Genomic DNA, 19,743 nt, shown 5'->3' with positions numbered 1-19,743 from the left:
AATTATATACTTATCACCTGGGGAAATTTGTTAAATGTCCATATTCCTGAGCCCAGGACAGCTCAGGAGGTCTGGGGAAGGTCTGGAAATTGGTTTTCTAAATAAGCCATAAAATGAGCTTGTTACCTGTGAGGACTTGAAATGTGAAGCTTTCTTAGCGCAATAAGGAAATGGATCATAGGTTCAGAACATGTGGCTCGAACCTCCCTGTTTTTGTCTCTTTGTAGCTGTGTTCCTATATTTGCTGTGAGCTGAAATTTTATTGGCAAAAATGCCAAATTAGTATTACTGGCCATTATGAGGTGTTTCTTTTCAATTAACTGAAAACTGGAAGTTAATAAAGTTTGAATGTTAGTCTACCTCCTATTGATTTCCTGAGTGACTCTGGGTGAGCCACTTAACCTTGTGGTCCTCATACATGCCCACTTAGAACCAGCTCCTACAATGCTTGTCACAAAGACAAACACTTGTATCCATCCTAAATCAGATCTTCTGAGACAGGCCATGGGTATTTTTAACAAGCTTTCAGGGAAGTTTAATTATAAGTTTAGTTATAATGGAATATGGAAATGCCCTTGGAAACTGAGTCTGAGCCTATTTCTCAATATCCGTATAGGTGAGGGAATATTACAGTTTCTTGCAGACTAATAAGACCGATGTGGTAGATCTTAGAATTTCTTAACATGTACTTTCTTGTGAAAGAAGCAAAAGTACTGTAAGATTGTTGGGGCGCCTGGGTGGCTCAGTCCGACTCTCGATTTTGGCTCAGGTCATGATCTCAGGGTAGTGAGATCGAGCCCTGCATGGGCTCTGCGCTGGGCGTGAAGTCTCTTTAAGATTTTCTCTCTCCCTCTGTCCGCCCCACTCCCCACGCTCACTCTCTCTCTAACAACAAAAAAAAAATTTTAAATTTAAAAAATACTTAAGATTGCAAAAGATAAACATTAAAACCAGCAGTCCTAAGTGATTTATTAGGCTCCTTGATTGAGATGCTATGATGACAGAAATGAATTTTACATAGAATCTCCAATTGCATTGAGCTTGAAAGGATTATAATGACTCCCTTAGATAGTTCACACTCACAATCCTAACTAAAAGCACTTTTTTTTTATTTTCAACAGATACCGTTGTGTGATTTTGATCAGGAATTAAATCTGAAAGCTAAGAGCAGAAGCCTTTTTGGTCAACATGGAGGACAAAAGACGGCGAGCCCGAGTGCAGGGAGCCTGGGCTGGCCCCGTGAAGAGCCAGGCCACCGCTCAGCCAGGCAAGAGCTCGTGGGGATCTTGTGTGAATATGCTTGCATTTCAGTTGATGTTAGGAGTTATTTAAAATGTAGCTGGTACTTTGATTTTCTTGATGGTCATCTTTTATTGAGGGTTGAGGTATAGTATTTCTCATATTTAGTCACAGCTCTCAAACCTTTCAGTGTGTGAGGTGGGATCTCCAACAGACTTTACTAATTAATTTCTAGGTGTCATATTGGTTATCTTCAAGTAGATTTTATTGGCCCTTGCTCCCCAGAGCAGACTTTTTGAGTCTGGTTCACGTCTATTCTTGCTCTTGATTCAGCTACCACTGCTAAGAGCCATCTCCACCAGAGACCTGGTCAGACATGGATGAACAAGGAGCATCATCTTGTGGACAGACAGTTTGTGTTCAAAGAACCCCAGCAGGTAAATTCTTATTTCTCCTACAACATTAACAGATTTGCTTGTAAAAGCTATATTCACATAGTAGACAATCCAGTGGTGATGAATAAATTTACTAATAAAAGGAGCATGAAAGGCCTGTAATAATAATGAAATGTGGAGTCAATTTCCTTAGTATGTCTAAAGATTCTTTGTAGTCTGCTCCCAATTGATGGGCATATATAATTCCCATTTGGGGCGGGGGAAGGAGGTTATACCATGACTAGCACTTGCATTGGTTATTTGAGTTCTAACAGTCCTAAAACCATGCTGTCTTTAGTGCTAGTGTAGCACATGTCTCTGGAATTGGGTTGAAGTTTTCAGCTACTACAATGCCTGATTTTTTAGCTTTTTTTTTTCTCCCCATGGGGAAAAATTGTAAGAAACAGTGAAGATTCGCTGTTGTTAGTGACATGGAAAAAGCTAAAAATCAGGCATCTTGCTGTAATAGTGATTATATAAGTAATGATTAAAACTTATTTCTTAGTTTATCTTCTGTTTTATTTTTTAAAAGATTTAACTTAATTTATTTACTTGAGAGAGAAAGAGAGCACATGTGCATGACTCAGCAGAGGGAGAGGGAGAGAGAGCATGGAGCCCAGTGCAGGGCTCAGTCTTACAACCCTGAGATCATGACCTAAGCCAAAACCAAGAGTCGGATGCTCAACCGACTGTGCCACCTACGTGCCCCAGTATATCTTCTGTTCTCCTGGAAAGAAGGTTTTTCTAGAATTATTGGCTGCTCTGAAAATGGATTAATTCTACTTTTATTATTTTTTCTTGCCCACTAGCAACTGTGAAGTGGCTCTAAGAAAAGCAGACAAGGGTCTCTGTCTCTGGTGGGGTAGTAAGTGCTTGAAATAAAAAAAAGGGATAGTTTTAAACTTGACTTATTTTTATCAGAAATGAGAGGATATAGTAATCCTGCACATAAGCCTTTCTGAGGATTAAGGATCATTCCAGGAGTAAAATCTGCCTGTTTCCTTGCAGGTAGTACGCAGAGCCCCAGAGCCACGAGTGATTGAGTAAGTAATTTGCTGCCTTTCTGTATCTGTTGCCCACAGTAAAATGGAGAGGCCAGATCTTTCCCTCATTGGGTTTTCCATCTGAAAGAGATAATGGCCCAGTTACTGTCTTAATTTTAGGGTGGGGTAGTTGTATCTTAGATGTCTTTAAAGTTGCTGTTTTGGGAAGCATTTCTCAATTTGCTGATGGTGTGGAAAATGCAACAAGATACATGTCCGTTAAACTGAGACTCTGCTGTGGATTTCCTGACCCTGATTCATTAATCTGCAGATAGTAAACTAAAATATCTCCTAGGTAAAGACAGAGGGGGATTTTCCCTCAGTCATTGAAACGTGGCATTTTGGGTTTTTTTAAATTTATTTATTTATTTTAGAGGGAGAGAGAGTGCACACAGGGAGGGGCAGAGGGAGAGAGAAACTTTAGCAGACTCCTCACTGAGCTTAGAGCCCCACACAGGGCTTGATGTCAAGACCTGAGCTGAAACCAAGAGTTGGATGTTTAACCAACTGTGCCACCCAGGTGCCCTGAAACATGGCTTTTTGAGAAGACTTTAGTCAGGTTCTATTTTACTAGCAACACTTATGAAAGCTGCTCAAAATCTAGAGGGCCTTGAATGTTCATATAATTGTTCCAGAGCAATTTAAATTCCTCTTACATTGATCTGTGTATAAAATATCATCCTTAATTTATAATTCTTCTTACACTGATCTGTATGTAAAATATTCTTTTCTGAAATTAATGAAAGATGCTTTGTGGGGTGCCTGAGTGGCTCAGTCAGTGAAGCGGCCAACTCTTGATTTCAGTTCAGGTCATGATCTCAGGGTGGTGAGATCGAGCCCCACATCAGGCTCTGTGCTCAGCTGGGAGTTGGAGCCTGCTTGAGATTCTCTCCCTCTCCTTCTGCCCCTCCCTCTGCTTGAGGCTCTCTCTCTCTCTCTCTCAAATATTTTTTTAAAAAAAGATGCTTTGATTTCTCTTTTCCTTCTGATAGAGATAAATTGCCTATAGAAAGCGTCCTTTTATTTTAACAAATTAGTGTGTTTATTGCTCATGAACAGTCTGTTACGCTGTTTGGCTGTTTGCAGGTTGACTTGTATAGCCTAGAAAAATTTGAAACTAACACGAATGTCATTATACTTTGAAAGAAGGTATATAGTTGTGGCTTGGCCACTAGTTAGCTATGTAACTAGTCATTAGGTACATTAAGGCCATCTTTCTGGACTTTAGTTTCCTTGTCTGTAATATTAAAGGTTTGGACCACACGATCACTTAAGGCAGAGTCTGGTGGCTCTGACAGTCTTGGATTTGTTTACGAACACCAGTGTGACGTTGCCTCCATTGGTAATAAAGAGAATAAACAAAACCATGAAACTTGTTACTAGGTACAGATGGGACATTCAGGCTGAAAAAATGGGCAGCTGTGAATATTCAAGTCAGAGCAAAATGACAACTTCTTCCTGCTTGACCCCAATGTTGGTTAATTCTGGTTATCTAAAGTTAGCTCTGTTAGATTTTTATTTAATAGCCAAAAATGTCACCCATATTTGAAGTGAGCCAATTTCTAAATATGGCCCAAAACATATCACACTGAAACATTGTATTCACACTCTGGGAAACTATAATCAACTCATCTAGAGATGTGATAAATGTATATGACAATAACTCTGCCTAGATTTTTGCTCAAAGGGGTTCTCACATCTGCCTAAGAGCCCAGCTCACAGATCACAAACTACTAACTCACATGGCAGAGGGTGATGTGAAAACTGTCCCTTTATGTTGTTCTCTGTAACTTACCTCTGTCCGAGAAGGGTCTGACACTGTTATCTTGGTATAGGAACCTATGCAGTCTGGGTCAGTTTTCTCACTGTGGCCTTGGCCACCCTGCACATCTGGAACAGTTTTGTACTTTTGCACATTAGGTTAAATTCTAAGCTTTTACTGCCCATCTACAATGTGTGAGGCCCTGGGAAACAGAACAGTAACCCATTCCTTGCCTCTCAGTAGCCCACAGTTTAGTAAATGAAATAGACATGTAATCAGATAAATTGCAGTCATGTATATTATAAAACAGTAGACTTGTAGTAAGGTCTAGTGGTAGCACAGAAGATGAGATGGTTAACATTATTTGGGTGTATTAGAGGTCAGAAAAGTGTTACAGAAGGTGAGGCTGAACTGAGATTATGAGGAATGAATTAGAATTTTCTGCCAGACCAAAGCTCGGGTGGGTTGGATTGGGGGTGCTGGATGTGGGGAGGCATTCCAGTTTGTAGAAAAGCAGGATTAGAAATACTGTGGTGTGGGGCGCCTGGGTGGCTCAGTTGGTTAAGCAACTGCCTTCGGCTCAGGTCGTGATCCCAGGGTCCTGGGATCGAGTCCCACATCGGGCTCCCTGCTCTGCGTGGAGCCTGCTTCTCCCTCTCCCACTCCCCCTGCTTGTGTTCCCTCTCTCGCTGTGTCTCTCTCTGTAAAATAAATAAATAAAATCTTTAAAAAAAAAAAAAAAGAAATACTGTGGTGTGGAGCGCCTGGGTGGCTTAGTGGGTTAAGCATCTGCCTTCGGCTCAGGTCATGATCCTGGGGTCCTGGGATCGAGCCCCTTGTTGGGCTCCCAGCTCAGCAGGGAGTCTGCCTCTCCTTCTCCCTCTGCCCCTCCCCCTACTAGTGCTTGTCTGCTTTCTCTATCAAATAAAGAAAATCTTAAAAAAATACCATGGTGAATTCAGGAGATTCCAAGCAGCAGTGGAGGATCATAAGTGGATGGGAGCTGTCAAGAAGTGGAGCTACATCATGGGGACCTTGAATGCAGTGCTGAAAAGTTGGTGGGGAGCCTTTGAAGGATTTTAATCAGAGCAGGAACCTCATTAGACATGTATCTGAAAGCAACAGAAGTTCAGAGCCCTGAGATGTATTTGCTATCTGTAAATGCTCCTATTCCAGAGTCTCCAAAGAGATGCTCTCTTTGGTACCCCTTTGTGTGATAGATTTCTGGACCATATCAGCCTAAATTATGGATGAAATACAAAGGGGTAGAATCATAATTTATTTTATTCTAGTCTTTGTCTCCATAGCCTGATCCTCTCAGGATTCAATTCCCAGTGACATCAATTATCTGCCACCCTCTTGCACTTCATCTCAGTGGTGGAACAAGGTGGGGTTATGCTTCCCTCATAGTGTATCCTCATTCTGAAATGATATTGGTGACCAGAAGTTTGGGAATTGCAAAGCACGGCTCTTCCGCTGGGTGGAGGCTATTATTTGGCTGGTACTAACAAGTCTGTTTTCTTAATTTCTGTAGCAAAGAGGGTGTGTATGAAATCAGTGTATCACCCACAGGTGTATCTAGGTAAGTACATCCTCCCTAGAAAGTGACTATATTATTGAGTTGTAGTCTCTTAAAATATTGTGCTCCTTTACTTGAAACAGGTAACCTCTGCCTCCGAAATTCTTGGGGAGTGAGAATTTAGTACTATCTCTTTTTACATAGCATTTCTAACTTCAGAATATTTTTACAGCCTCTCTTTCAGGTACAGTAACTATTACTTCTGTAGTTTTTCAGATGGCCAAAGAGATTGAGGACTTTTTCCAAGTGCCACATAGTAACTTAAAATTTGAGTTGATCTAGCCTCCACTTCTTTGCTCTGAGTGCTACATATTATTATTATTACATTATGTAATATGTATTATTACATTTATTGTATTAGTCATACTACTACATATATTTATAACATTATGTTAACCCTTAATCTGCATGAGTGGATTAATACCTTAATCTACATTAAGGTAAGTTTTAGTAAAGTTAAAGCATATACAATTTAGGGTATAGCTGGCATTAATCCTTATTAAAAACATTTTGAGGGATGCCTGGGGTGGCTCAGTTGGTTAAGTGTCCAACTCTTGGTTTTGGCTCAGGTTGTGGTCTCAGGGTCGCGAGGTCGGGCTCAGCATATAGTCTGTTTGAGATTCTTTCTCCCTCCCCCTCTGCTCCTTCCCCTGCTTGCACACGCTCTCTCTGTCTCTCTCTCTCTGAAATAGATAAAATCTTAAAAAAAAAAAATTTTTTTGAAAGCATTCCCTTAATGCAAGAATATACTAATTGTCACTATAAAATAATTAAGCATTTAAAATAAATATATCAGAACTTACATATCTAAATGAGTTGCTTAGAAAGAGCTTCAGAACCTCCCTTTCAAAGCAAGTTTAATAATCATGCGAGAAACCCAGTTGCATTATTTTGGTCGCATCTCATTGCCAACCAGGTATGGCTTCAGGAAGTGAGCTTTGGCTCTTTCAAAAAATCAAACACACCTCCAGAGAGTGAAGTTCAACAGAATGTTCCAAGGGCTTTGAGAACATTTCTTAAGAAGGAAAAATGATTTTGAGCTGACTGGGCATTATTGAAGTAAGTGTATATTCAGTGAGAGAAAGAACCCTCATTTGGAAATGTTTATTTTGATACATTCATAAAAGATCGCTTTCCCTACAATTGGCTTAGTCTCAGAAGATAACCAATTGTTAAAATAACACAGGGCCAGGCATTTTATTACTCTACTTTTCATAGTGAGCCTATGAGGTGGATATCATTTTTGTGTTTCAGAAAAACTAAGGTTCAGAAAGGTTAAGTAATTTGCCCAAGGTTTCACAACAGGTGGTGGTAGAGCATATTTGAAGCATGTCTCTAAAAGCCCTCATGCATTCTTTTTCCTTTATTGTCTCTTTCATTTGTCTTAACATGAAAGTTTTTTATTTCACATTTGGAACATCATGACCTGGTGATAATTAGGTTCTGTTTGCCATGAGACATGTGGTAAGATGATTTTGTCTACCCAGGAGGAAGCATCCAGATTAACTTCCTCCACTAATGCTTAGAGACTAGCCCATCTTCTCTGTGTTTTTTTTCTTTTTTTTAAGATTTTATTTATTTTGAGAGAGAGAGAGTGCACGTGAGTGGGGGGAAGGGCAAAGGGAGAAGGAGAGAGAGAATCTCAAGCAGACTCCACACTGAGCGCGGAGCCCCTGAGGTGGGGCTTGATCCCAGGACCCCGAGATCATGACCTGAGCCGAAATTAACAGTCAGATGCCTAACCCACTGAGCCACCCAGGTGCCCCTCTTTTCTGTGTTCTTTAGTTAATAATGGTTCTTTCTGCATCAAGGGTGTGTTTGTATCCTGGCTTTATTGACCTAAAAGAAGCCGACTGGGTATTGCAACAGCTTTGTGAGGTCGTTCCCTGGAAACAGAGAACTGGCATCAGAGATGGTAAGTACTGTCTGAGATCGCACTTGTTGCTGCCTGGTCTCCCTTTCTAGAATGTTTTCTGATACTGTTGTCTCTTTCACCACACCCAGTCTTAATTAAACAGATTTAAAACCTAACAGAGACCCTAAGGATGATTAGGGATTTGCCAGCCAAAAGGGACAGGGAAGAGTATTCCAGGCAGAAGAAACAGCAGGTGGCAGGCTCAGAGATCAGAGCGAACAGGGCAGGAGCATGGAGGTGGCAGTTCAAGGAACCAAAGGATGTTTGGTTTGGCTGAACTGTGGTTGATAGCTCTCTTTTTGAGTTTGTTCATTACCTTTATTACTTTAAATAGTGCCAGCTTTCCTCTTTCTTCATAGAAACTTCAAGAACTTTCCTTTTTCTGATTCTATTTGGCATATGTTCTTTTATGATCCTTATTACCGGCTTTTTATTCTCATTTTAGTTTCACTAGAAGAGTCCAGTGTCTTTTAGTTTCAGCATCTGTACTGTCCTGAGCTTGTAAAGATTACCTGACTTGGATCCTGCTCCCTCCTCTGTGGGCATCCAGGGGCCGGCAGTATCTGCTATACCGGAGGTGGCCACTGGAGGACGTCCATGCTCTAGCATAAAATCTCCTTTCTGGACCCTTGAGTGAATTCAAATTTTCTGTGAAGAAAGAGGCAAGGCATACTGGCTTCATTTTTGTGACTCAGACATCAGAATAGGGGTCCACTTTTTCTCCTGACTCCACAGTAGGGCTTTTGTTGGCCAAGTTGGCCTTGATTGCTGCCTTTGTCATTCAGAGTAATTGTTAATTTTAAGCAAGTTATAGTTAAGTAGTTTTCTGATTCTTGGTTTTCTGATCTGTAAAATGGTACAATAATACCTACCTCGTAAGGTGGTTGTGATAATTAAATGAGATCCTGCCTGATAAGTGCTTAGCAGAATGACTGGTACACACTCAGCCTTCAGTGAATGCTGGTTGCCTTTATCATTATTGTTCTTACTGTAGCAGTTGATACCAGTTGTGGGGGAGAAATAGCAGATCTATGGATAACTCTCTTTTAGATAAATTGGACATCAAAAACTTCTGACTACAGCTTTGTGCTGTGGTTGGTCAAAACCCCTTTTTCTTAAAATCAAAAGGTGGCACGTTGATGAACAGTGTGTCTTGTTTCTTGTATGGATGTTGGTGTCACAGATTCCTGCCTACAAGGGTTCAGACTTCATAACCTGCTTTTTTTAGACCCTCCCTAATCTGAACTGTTCTGCAGTGTGACTCCACTCTTATTTATGTCCTCACTGACACACGTCACACATAGTCTCACCTCAGAGCCTTTGCTGCTATGGTTTCTGCCAACACACCTTCTCTTGTCTTCTTTCTTTGAGCTCTGACGCGTTCTACTCGTGAAATCCCATGTCCTCTAAGAACATGGAACCTTGAGTCAGAGCCCATCTTCACTCTGCCTTTGTATTTCTCATGGTTTGTTGCACATTGCATGGCACTCAGTAGGCACACCTTAAATAGCATTAAACCATTTCAAAGGCCCTGTATTTTCTTTCTTAGATGTAACTTACAAGCAACCAAGACTTACAGCATGGTATGGAGAACTTCCTTACACTTACTCAAGAATCACTATGGAACCAAATCCTCACGTATGTTGGAATATTGTTGTTGGTATGGTTTTATAGACTATGTACTATAAATGTAGAGTACTGTAAAATAACAGTATATTATCTTGTAGAGTTGTATGATGGTTCCTAGTTCCAAAAATTCTCTGGGTTCAAACACTGAGTCTTTGTGCTTATCATTCTCGGTGTGTTTTTTTATCTAGAGATGAACTCTGAGGATGAGAAAAAAATTGGAGCTAGAATAAACTGGAGCCAGGCACAAGGATTTCAGGAAAATGAACCATTTCTTCAAATCTTCCCCTTTCCCCAGCTTTTCTGGCCGTAGCCTTCTGTGTACACCCTGCCTGGTACACATTTGCTTTGGAGCCAAATTCTTATGACTGGCCAGTGAGGTCAGAACATCTCTTTCCATTTCTCAGGCTCTTTTGCCATTTGTGAAAAAAAAAGTCTCGTGTTTTTCTTGTTGACTTTATACTCATTCTGTGGCTGCAGTTTTTAGGCTTTAGAAATCTTATCGTGGCTTTGGCTTATTTCTACTGTTTCTTTTGTTTTTAAAAATTTCCATGACAGTAGACAAGGAGATTCTAGTATATAAATTAAGCTTGTCCAAAGCATAGAGTTAAGGTCCAAGAAACAGCTCCCTGTTTAGTTCCTGGAATCTTGCCTTTGGCAAATAATTTTATGCTTTATTGAATGAGACTTTGAAGAAAATGGAGTTTTTCTTATGACACAGGGATAAACAGAAATATGACACATTTTAGAGCTTCTAGTAATTTGTAATAATAAACTCCCACTTGGCTACAGTGTTCAGGGACAAAATATTGATGGGGGTGGAAGTGGGGATGTGGCTTTTTCACATAAGATAGCTCCATGCTTTGGTTTGTAGGGCTGCATTTAAAATGTGACCCAGGGAAGTGCTGAGACCCTTTATAGCTGAGGTTGATTTGGAAACATGAAGAGAATTGAATTAGACCAATCCAACAGATGGCTGGCCATGTTTCTGTCAGAATTAATTAACCTTCTTGTCAACAGTCATAGCAGAGAAGTTGAGGATTAAACAGGCTCTAAGGAAGAAGTTCTTTCCCATCACTGTAGTTAATCTTTTAGAACAGGATTTCTCAACCTTGGTATTATTGGTTTTTGGGCTGGATAATTCTTTGTTGTTGGGGCTGTCCTGTACATTGTAGAATGTTTAGCAGTATCCATGATTTGTACCCAATAGATGCCAGAAGCACCCTTCACCCAGTTGGGACAACCAAAAATGACTCCAGATGTTGCCAGACATTTGCTGGGGGGCAGAATTGCCCTTGGCTAAGAACCCCTGCTTTAGGGGCGCCTGGGTGGCTCAGTCGTTAAGCATCTGCCTTCGGCTCAGGTCATGATCCCAGGGTCCTGGGATCGAGCCCCGCATCGGGCTCTCTGCTCCGCGGGAAGCCTGCTTCTCCCTCTCCCTCTGCCCCTGCTTGTGTTCCCTCTCTCGCTGTGTCTCTCTCTCTCTCTCTCTCTCTCTCTGTCAAATAAATAAATAAATAAATCTTTAAAAAAAAAAAAAAAAGAACCCCTGCTTTAGAATAAACATAAGGCACATCAGATATGCTGAATATTGTGGCCACTTATGCTTTGAAGACATTTTGACAACTCTTCAAAAGAATTTTTTAATGACAGTCTTTTTCTTACAATGTATGTAATGTGAATTTATTTTCAAGAATTTTAGAAACTACAGATAAGCATGAAGAATATTAAAATTTTGGGTAATTCTTCCACCTGATGTTTGGCTCCAGTCTTTTTATTTTTTAAAGTAGGTTCCATGCCCTACATGGGGCTTGAACTCATGACTCTGAGATCCAGAGTCAAGTGCTCTACCAACTGAGCCAGCCAGGTGCACCTCCCCCCACACACACACTTTTTTTCATTTTAGGGAATTGTATAGAGAGAATTTTTCTATAAAAATATCAACTGTATACTACATTTCATTTAACTGTATCATTAACATATCTTAGTATCATTAAATATTCTTTTACATCATATTTAATAGCTATGTAGTATTCCATAATCTGTATGTACATACCATAATTTATTCAAGCAAGCTTTTTTGTTGGATATTAAGGTTGTCAGATTAGAATTCTTTTATTTGAATTTGGCTGGCTCATAGCTTTGTGTTTATTGCTAAAAGATTTAGTTTGTTTATATACCATCATGAACAAAATCAAAAGAGATGGGCGCCTAGGTGGCTCAGTTGGTTAGGCGACTGCCTTCGGCTCAGGTCATGATCCTGGAGTCCCGGGATCGAGTCCTGCATCCGGCCCCCTGCTCAGCAGGGAGTCTGCTTCTCCCTCTCCCGCTACCCCCTCTTGTACTCTCTCTCTCTCTCACTCTCTCTCTCAAATAAATAAAATCTTTAAAAAACAAACAAAAAAACCCAAAAGAGATGTCTTTTTCTCAGATTTTGTAAAGGTATATATGTGTGTTGGGGGTTCTTGTTTAATTTTAACTTGTTTAATTTTAAAATTATTACCTCAAGCTTAATAACCTAAAGCGCAGGAGCAAATTCAGTCAGAGGTTATTAAACTTCTTTTAGTCTTTTTTGAACTAAATCTTATATGGACCCAATGTATGAAAATAAAGAAGTGCCTTGACTAGCTGGGAGTCCTACCAGCTTGACCTCTCCTTTCTCCTACTGTAATCCCAGAGACACCTCTGTGGTACCTAAGACTCTACAAAACAGTTTTTGAAAGCCACTGAATAGGTCCTTTTACTTCTGTGATTCATATTTTCTCATACTCTTTTCCTCAAATGTCTTTTAAGGATAGAATATCTTCACTGAACAGTGAGATGATGCTGAATTTTTAATTTAGACATTCAGTTCTGAGGGATCTGTATATAGAGTATTGGCTGGAGAGTCTAAATTAATCCTCTAGTTCATTATCCCCTTTTTTTCTCCTTACTTCACCACCAAAAATAACCAGTAAAAATATATACCCACTTAGAAACATAATGCAAACTTGGAGTTATCACAGTACTCAGTCCCTAAGCAAGTCAGGGAAGTGCTAATTAGTTTCTCAGTCACATTGCAGAAAAACTATCTTCCTCTTTTACATTCTTGTTTTTCTTGCTAAGTGTATAATTCTAGCATCTGATCTTTGTCTCCGTGAAGATAAGCTTAAAGCCATAAAATAAATAGGAAATACAGCCTGCTAACATGATTATGAAATTTCACTTTGAAATTTATTCTCTTGAACATAGGTTAGGTTAGTAACATTTCTATTTTACTGATCTAAGTTTGGTTTGTTGTTATCGTTGTTTATTTTAAAAAATCCTCTGCTTAGAATGTAATGCTAATATCCATAATAAGGAATCCCAGTTTACCACGATTGCTACATCGCAGCAAAGCTGAGTGATTCCCACATATGCTTCCTTGGCAGTTTTACCTGACAGTAGCCATGGGATATACTTATAATATTATGCTTTCCTTTGCTGAACATGTATTCCTTCATTACCATACATAGAACATGACTTTGAAGGTGTTCTCTAAGGTAGAGTTTTTAAAGTAGAATTGGTGGATCCCTGGAGGGGTCCACAAAGTCCTTTTGGGGAGTGCACAGGTCAAAACTATTTTTTTTTTTTTTAAAGATTTTATTTATTTATTTGCGAGAGAGAATGAGAGACAGAGAGCACGAGAGGGAAGAGGGTCAGAGGGAGAACCAGACTCCCCGCTGAGCAGGGAGGCCGATGTGGGACTCGATCCCGGAACATGACTTGAGCCGAAGGCAGTCGCTTAACCAACTGAGCCACCCAGGCGCCCCGGTCAAAACTAATTTTATAATGATATTAGGAGTGTATGACAATTTCACTATGTTGAATTTGCACTGATGGTACGAAAATAATGGTGGATAAAAAACTTCTGGTTAAAAATAAAACAAAAACAAAAAAACTTCTGGTGCCTGAGCATGAATCAGGTCATTGTCACCGAACTATGCTAGTGCTCATGGTATTCTTCACCACCATGCACTTCCAGTTAAAAAAAAAAAAAAAAAGGCTGGTTTCATTTAAGAACATTTCCTCAAAGCAGTAAACATTATTAGTTTTATTAAATCTCAATATTTGAGTTCCTGTCTCTTTAATAGTTTGATGAAATGGAAAGTATGCATAAAGCACTCCTGCTACAAGCCAAGTGTGATGGTTTGTCAAGGCAAAACACTTGTGTGATTCTTTAAGCTATAGCTGAACTACCTACTTTTATCATGGACCATTTTTGTTTGGAAGAACAACTAGCAGACAAACTGTAGTTATTCAGGCTTGAGTATTTGGTAGACATTTTCTAATAAATGAATGAAGTGAGTATCCCTTCAAGGAAAACAATGGATAGGATTTGTTACCTATAAAAGTTGGGTTTTCAAGAGAATTAGAATTTTGGAAAAAGTCATATCTGCCCCTTTGATCCTGACCTCTTTCTATTACTTAGTCTTTTCTGATGAGATCAGTGGTAATAGTAAATGGATATGGTTTTTTAAAATTGTATAATGAAATGTGTCAACAGTAATGTCAGTCTGCATTACTCATTGGATCAATATTTTCCACATGACCAATGCTTGATGTTACAGAATCATAAAAGATTAAAAGACTCATTCAAAGTGCAAGCGGGACCAGTAGATTTAAATGTAAGAGAATATAACAGAAGTTTGTTGATATGGTTTCCGATTCCACACTGCAACTAGTACTTGTTGAGTTTTGGTGTAATAGCAAAGAGTATCCACAATTATTTGGAAAGGCTGGAAAAGACTCCTGTCCTTTTCTAACTACATATTCATGTGAAGCCAATTTTCTTCATATACTTCAACAAAAACAACATATTGTAACAGACTAAATGCAGAAGCAGATGTGAGAATCACCTCTTCAGTGAAGCCAAACAGTAAAGAGATTTGCAAAACAGTGCCATCTTCTTGCCAGTTTTTTGTATTGGAAAATAGAGTTATTTTTTGTAAAATAGTATTTATGTTAACGTGTCATGGGTTTGTATTTTTTTAAGTGAATTAACCAATAGTTTAACTTTTTTAAGTATTAATTTTTAATAGGATAAACGTCATAGTTGTAACCCATATAAACAGAAGTTCTTTGAGGTCCTCAATTTTTGATAGGGGTGTGAGAACAACTGTCATAAAAGGAAGCTCTGTAAGTACTTGAGGTTTCTTGGAGGAAGGACAGAATTCTAACAAGAACTAATACAAGCTATGCTGATTGTAGCTACCAACTACAACCTAAGGTCGGGTCATAGCTTCCTATAGTGTGCGTAGCAAGACGTGAGTTCCAAATATAAATGGCGTAAGTGAACCAGGAGCTCAGGAGGCAGGGCTGTAGTATCTGTTTAAATCGTCTATAGCTCACAGCCCATGTAGTTATCAAGGCCACGTTGTGATTCTATTCTGTAGAAGGTTTTTTCCCTTAGGTTCTATTTTTAGGGAGTTAGCCACTCTGGAAATACTAAATATCTTTTTTTAAAAGCAATTCTGTCATTCACGATAAAATAGGAGTCGAGTGAACAGAGGGCCACCCAGCACTCCTCAGACTTCAGTCTGTACCTGCCAACTTCCTGGCAGCTCATCGGCTGGGGCGGCAGGCCGGGCTCCCCGCTCCACTTAACCTCCTTACTGACTGACTGAATGTGATGACAGTCGCTGCCTTCCGAGGGTCGTGTATTTTACACGGAAAGGTGGAGATGCGTAGAGAGGGTTGGTCCTCGTGACATTGCTAGACCAAGTTTAGTACCTTAGTAAAATTGTGGGGGTCGGCTTGCATCAAAATAGAAATAATGGGAGGGACTCGACTCCGCTTGCCTGTGGCTGTCGCATTCCCAGGGTTCTGCTTGTTCCACGCCCCTGTTTAGAACATGGCTGATTCTACGCTTCCTTCTGTTTTACCTGTGGCTGCCACCTTGTGTCTGATGTGAACCATCTCTGCCCCTTTTCTTGGCCTCCCGATTGCAGTGGCACCCTGTGCTGCGCACGCTGAAGGACCAGATTGAAGAGAACACCGGCCGTACCTTCAACTCTTTGCTCTGCAATCTTTACCGAAATGAGAAGGACAGTGTCGACTGGCATAGCGACGACGAACCTTCCCTAGGGAGATGTCCCGTCATCGCTTCCCTGAGTTTTGGTGCCACACGCAGTTTGGAGATGAGAAGGAAGCCACCACCGGTGAGTATTCTCCTTCTCTTTTTTTATGTTTTTCTTGCCTGCTAATAGTCTGTGAAAAAAGTAGTGCTCTCAAAAGCTCCTGTTTTCAGATTTAGAGAGTAAGAGTACGTGTTTTATTGTTGAAACGTTTTCAACTGATTGCCTCCCCCATGGTTAACTTTGGACTCCCTTCGTTCATTCATTCATTCATTTACTTACCCGACAGAAACTGCTTGCCTTGTGCCCAGCGCCGGGGGCCTGTTTCTGTTGGGTGGAAACGAACAGACACAATCCCTGTCCTCATGGATACAGGGGATAGACAGATATTACTAATTATTGAAATAATTGGAATTATGATAGATGCTGTGAAGGAGGGCTTATAAAGGGAAGTCTCAAGCTAGTACATGCGAGATGGGAACGGAAGGTGGTGTGAGGAAGATGCCCCTGAAAAAGACTTTATTGTATGTAAGTCTTCTGCCTCTTTTCTGTGAGGGAACATTGTAAGCATCTTCATTGCCTTCTGAGCCATCTTCTGAAATACAGATGAACCTGTAATTCTTTCAGAAAGAGGAAATTCAAGCCAAAATATCAGAGGTGGTGGTCTGTCCAAGTTCACGTGGAGAAGCAGTGACTAAACTATATAATAACTTTAGTTTTCCGTCCCAGCTTTTACCTGTATTACATGACATTTGAGGGACACGAAGACTGTTAATTTTCTTAAATCAAAAAAGTATAGGACCTTAGAACTAAGATAGATAGAAGGATAGTAGGAACTCAAAAGAACAAACCTCAACCAGATTATCTTATTATCTTTGTGTCTTTTTCTTACCAAGGTTCCTGATCATTTAGCTAATAAATTAAAGCAGACCCAGTCAGTGTGGAAAGGCTTATAAGGCTGTGTTTAGAATATGACCTAATCCAGACCAAATAGTTAGTGTGTCAGTGCTCATGTCTGTTCTTCATCAGATATGCTGTTTCTAAGAACATAGTTAATGGACTGGGCTATTTTCCTGACATGTATTTCAGTTTCCAAGCATGGTATTTTGAAGCATATTGTTTTATTTTATTTTATTTTTTTAAATATTTATTTATTTGAGAGAGACAGAGATAGTGAGAGAGAGCTTGAGCAGGAAGGAGGGGGAGAAGCAGGATTCCCGCGGAACAGGGAGCCCGATGCGGGGCTCGATCCCAGGACCCCGGGATCATGACCCGAGCCGAAGGCAGAGGCTTAACCATCTGAGCCACCCAGGTGCCCTGCATATTGTTTTATTTTTGCATTTACGCCATTAAGCAGCTTTTGTTGGTATAATTTCCATTGATTAGGTTTTCTTTGGTATGTGTTAGCAGGGGATTGTCAGTTGCCAGTGACTTACTGAGTGAACTCGCTCCTGAGCACTTTGAATAGACTGCACAGTTTCATTGGTGATTAGCCTTCTCATATACCAGGAGTACCATTTGAGAAGCAGACAACCCAATGTTTGGGTATGGTTATGCTTTTATGTGCAGCTTCCACTCAGTTAAAACCCAGTTAAATAAATTATATGAAAAATTCATCCTGCCCTTGGGAAGACTCCTGTTATGTGAATAGCAGAGAAACACCATGTGTCTCTTTTTTTTTTTTTTTTTTTAAGATTTTATTTATTTATTTTGGGCGCCTGGGTGGCTCAGTTGGTTAAGCGACTGCCTTCGGCTCAGGTCACGATCCTGGAGTCCCTGGATTGAGTCCCGCATCGGGCTCCCTGCTTGGCAGGGAGTCTGCTTCTCCCTCTGACCCTCCCAACCCTCCCCCCTCTCATGTGCTCTCTCTCTCAGTCTCTCTCTCTCTCAAATAAATAAATAAAATCTTAAAAAAAAAAAAAAAGATTTTATTTATTTATTTAACAGAGAGAGCACAAGTAGGCAGAGTGACAGGCAGATGGAGAGGGAGAAACAGGCTCTCCACTGAGCAGAGAGCCGCATGTGGTGCTCGATCCCGAGACCCCAGAATCATGACCTGAGCTGAAAGCAGCCGCTTAACGGACTGAGCCACCCAGGTGCCCCTATGTGTCTCATTTTTAAGGTCAGATCCTCTTCTCAAGCCGGGCATAAGGAACACCAACTTTTTCTCAGGCATGATCGTGGGAGCTGGGGCTGTAGCAACGATTGAGTGAGATGAAGTCACCTTTTCCCTCCTGGAGCTTATGACCTAGCACATGCTGGTGCTCTGCCTTCCTGCGGGAGTTTTCCTTCCTCCTCTCTGACTGGCACATAAGCTGTGCTACATGCAGGATAATGTTTAATGTAATCCTAGCTTCTCGTTCTTGGTGGTTACTTTCTTTGTTGCCAGGTATTTAAGTGTTCAGTTACTGTTTCTTTACAACATCCATTCACCACCACCACCACCCTTTTAAAAACATTTTTGGCCTATTTATAGATTTGAAGCCTAAGGATTCCCAAAGCATGCTTTCTGGATAAGTAGTTTTACTGTAGAAGCAGTTTCCAGCCATTAAGCATTAGCAGTATTCTGGTGCCCAGAATACCCCCATTCCATGTCTCCTCCAGGCAGCTGAAGGTCTTCATTTTCTCATATGAAAACAATATTCATGGCGACCAAGAGCTATTTCTTGGTAATATACCTGACTTCTGTTAAAGGTTCATGAGTGGATGGGTAATACAACTGCCATACAGCCTTGAAGGCAACCATTTGGAACAAAATCCCGGTTTAAGAGGGAGACTGCCCATACTGAAGCTTTATCTTCTCAAGGCTTCTTACAGTTTATTTTGATGAGTATAGTGAAAGCACAGGCCATGAAATACTAGAAAACGTGGTACCGTCCCTGTAATTATCTGCCAGTGGCAGAGAATCTGCACTATACCTATGATGGCTGATTTAATAAAAATATAGACCTCCTAAGTAAGAAAATTCACCTGAGATCTTGAAACAAAGTTGGCTGAGGAAACGGATTTGGGAGGAAATACAAAGGTGTCAGTACCGTAAGTCTTGGCTTCCTGCATAATCTAAACTATGACTGAGTTTGATATAATTGTATATCCCTTCAATTTTGGCTTTTGTTTAAGATGGGAAAATTGAAGCTTAATATATTGGAAATTATCATCACGCATTACTGAATACAGTTTAAAACTGGCTTTTTTTCCCCCCTCAGAACCTGTAAGTTCCATTCTTGGGTAAACAAGACCCAAGTTTAAACTTTTGGAAGGACTCATTCAGGTTTCTTTAACAGATCCCAAAATCTAGGACTCCACAAATCTAGCTAAACCAGAAGTACAGAAGCCTTTCTTTGAGTTGACAGCCTTGGAAATGCATATTAGAGTACATCCTCTCTATCTTATTATAATGATCCCTTTCCTGAAGGATTGAAAGGAAATGGTTTTTGAAAATCTGTGTCTACTTTTCTTTCTAAACTCCGGTCGGTGAGGGCTCTGAGAACATGACTCATGATTCATACAACTCAAGTTAAAAGCATAAATTAAAGAGTATAAATTACGTTAGTCTTCTGTGCGGAATTTGTAGGAGTCTGACTTTCTGTCAGGAAACTCTTAGGAACCTAACTTAGTATGCTGCTATAGGCTGTAATTTTCACGTCTGTCAGCAAGACATGCAGAGTATGTTAGAGGTGGTGGGAGGGAATCTCTTTCAAAATCCGGTTCGTTTTAACCTATTAGAAGAGAAGCTAAATACCTGTTTGACTTGAGTCAAAATTTCTCATCTGAAAGTGACAGAGAAGAGTCATGAGACTTGGTGTACTTTATTCAGGTATGCAGTTTGGAGACAGAAAAGCATCTGTTTGGGGCCACTGTTTTTGTTACATGCCATCCCCTCCACCCCTGCGGTAGCTGTTTGTTGTACTGTCTGGCACCTTCAGCAGATCTCTGTAGCTGCTGGTCTTCTGAAAGCCGCCCCAGTTCTACACACGGCGTTCCTAGCAGTTTCTCCCTGTGCTGAAATGGCAAGGAGGTCTTTGTTTCCTAAGTATGAGTGCCCCTCTG

The 19,743-nt window shown here is 40.3% G+C and overlaps 1 protein-coding gene across 5 annotated transcripts in view; it reads left to right on the top strand.

Moving 5' to 3' along the window:
- Positions 1-19,743, top strand: part of ALKBH3 (alkB homolog 3, alpha-ketoglutarate dependent dioxygenase) — a 34,864-nt gene that overhangs the window by 724 nt on the left and 14,397 nt on the right. For 4 of the 5 annotated variants that reach the window (XM_045893871.3, XM_045893870.3, XM_045893872.3 and 1 more), the window contains exons 2-8: positions 1,122-1,267; positions 1,573-1,676; positions 2,682-2,716; positions 6,013-6,060; positions 7,869-7,972; positions 9,522-9,610; positions 15,568-15,777. In XM_045893871.3, coding sequence (XP_045749827.2) covers positions 1,189-1,267; positions 1,573-1,676; positions 2,682-2,716; positions 6,013-6,060; positions 7,869-7,972; positions 9,522-9,610; positions 15,568-15,777 — 669 coding nt within the window. In that variant the 5' untranslated portion in view covers positions 1,122-1,188. The remainder of the gene's footprint in view (positions 1-1,121; positions 1,268-1,572; positions 1,677-2,681; positions 2,717-6,012; positions 6,061-7,868; positions 7,973-9,521; positions 9,611-15,567; positions 15,778-19,743) is intronic. The other variant, XM_045893873.3, reaches the window with a different exon arrangement.

Source organism: Mirounga angustirostris, unplaced genomic scaffold (assembly GCF_029215605.1).
Source record: "Mirounga angustirostris isolate CCGP_5_RB_7025 unplaced genomic scaffold, mMirAng1.0.hap1 SCAF_13, whole genome shotgun sequence".
Lineage (NCBI taxonomy): Eukaryota > Metazoa > Chordata > Mammalia > Carnivora > Phocidae > Mirounga > Mirounga angustirostris.
This window is presented reverse-complemented; position numbering and strand designations above follow the sequence as displayed.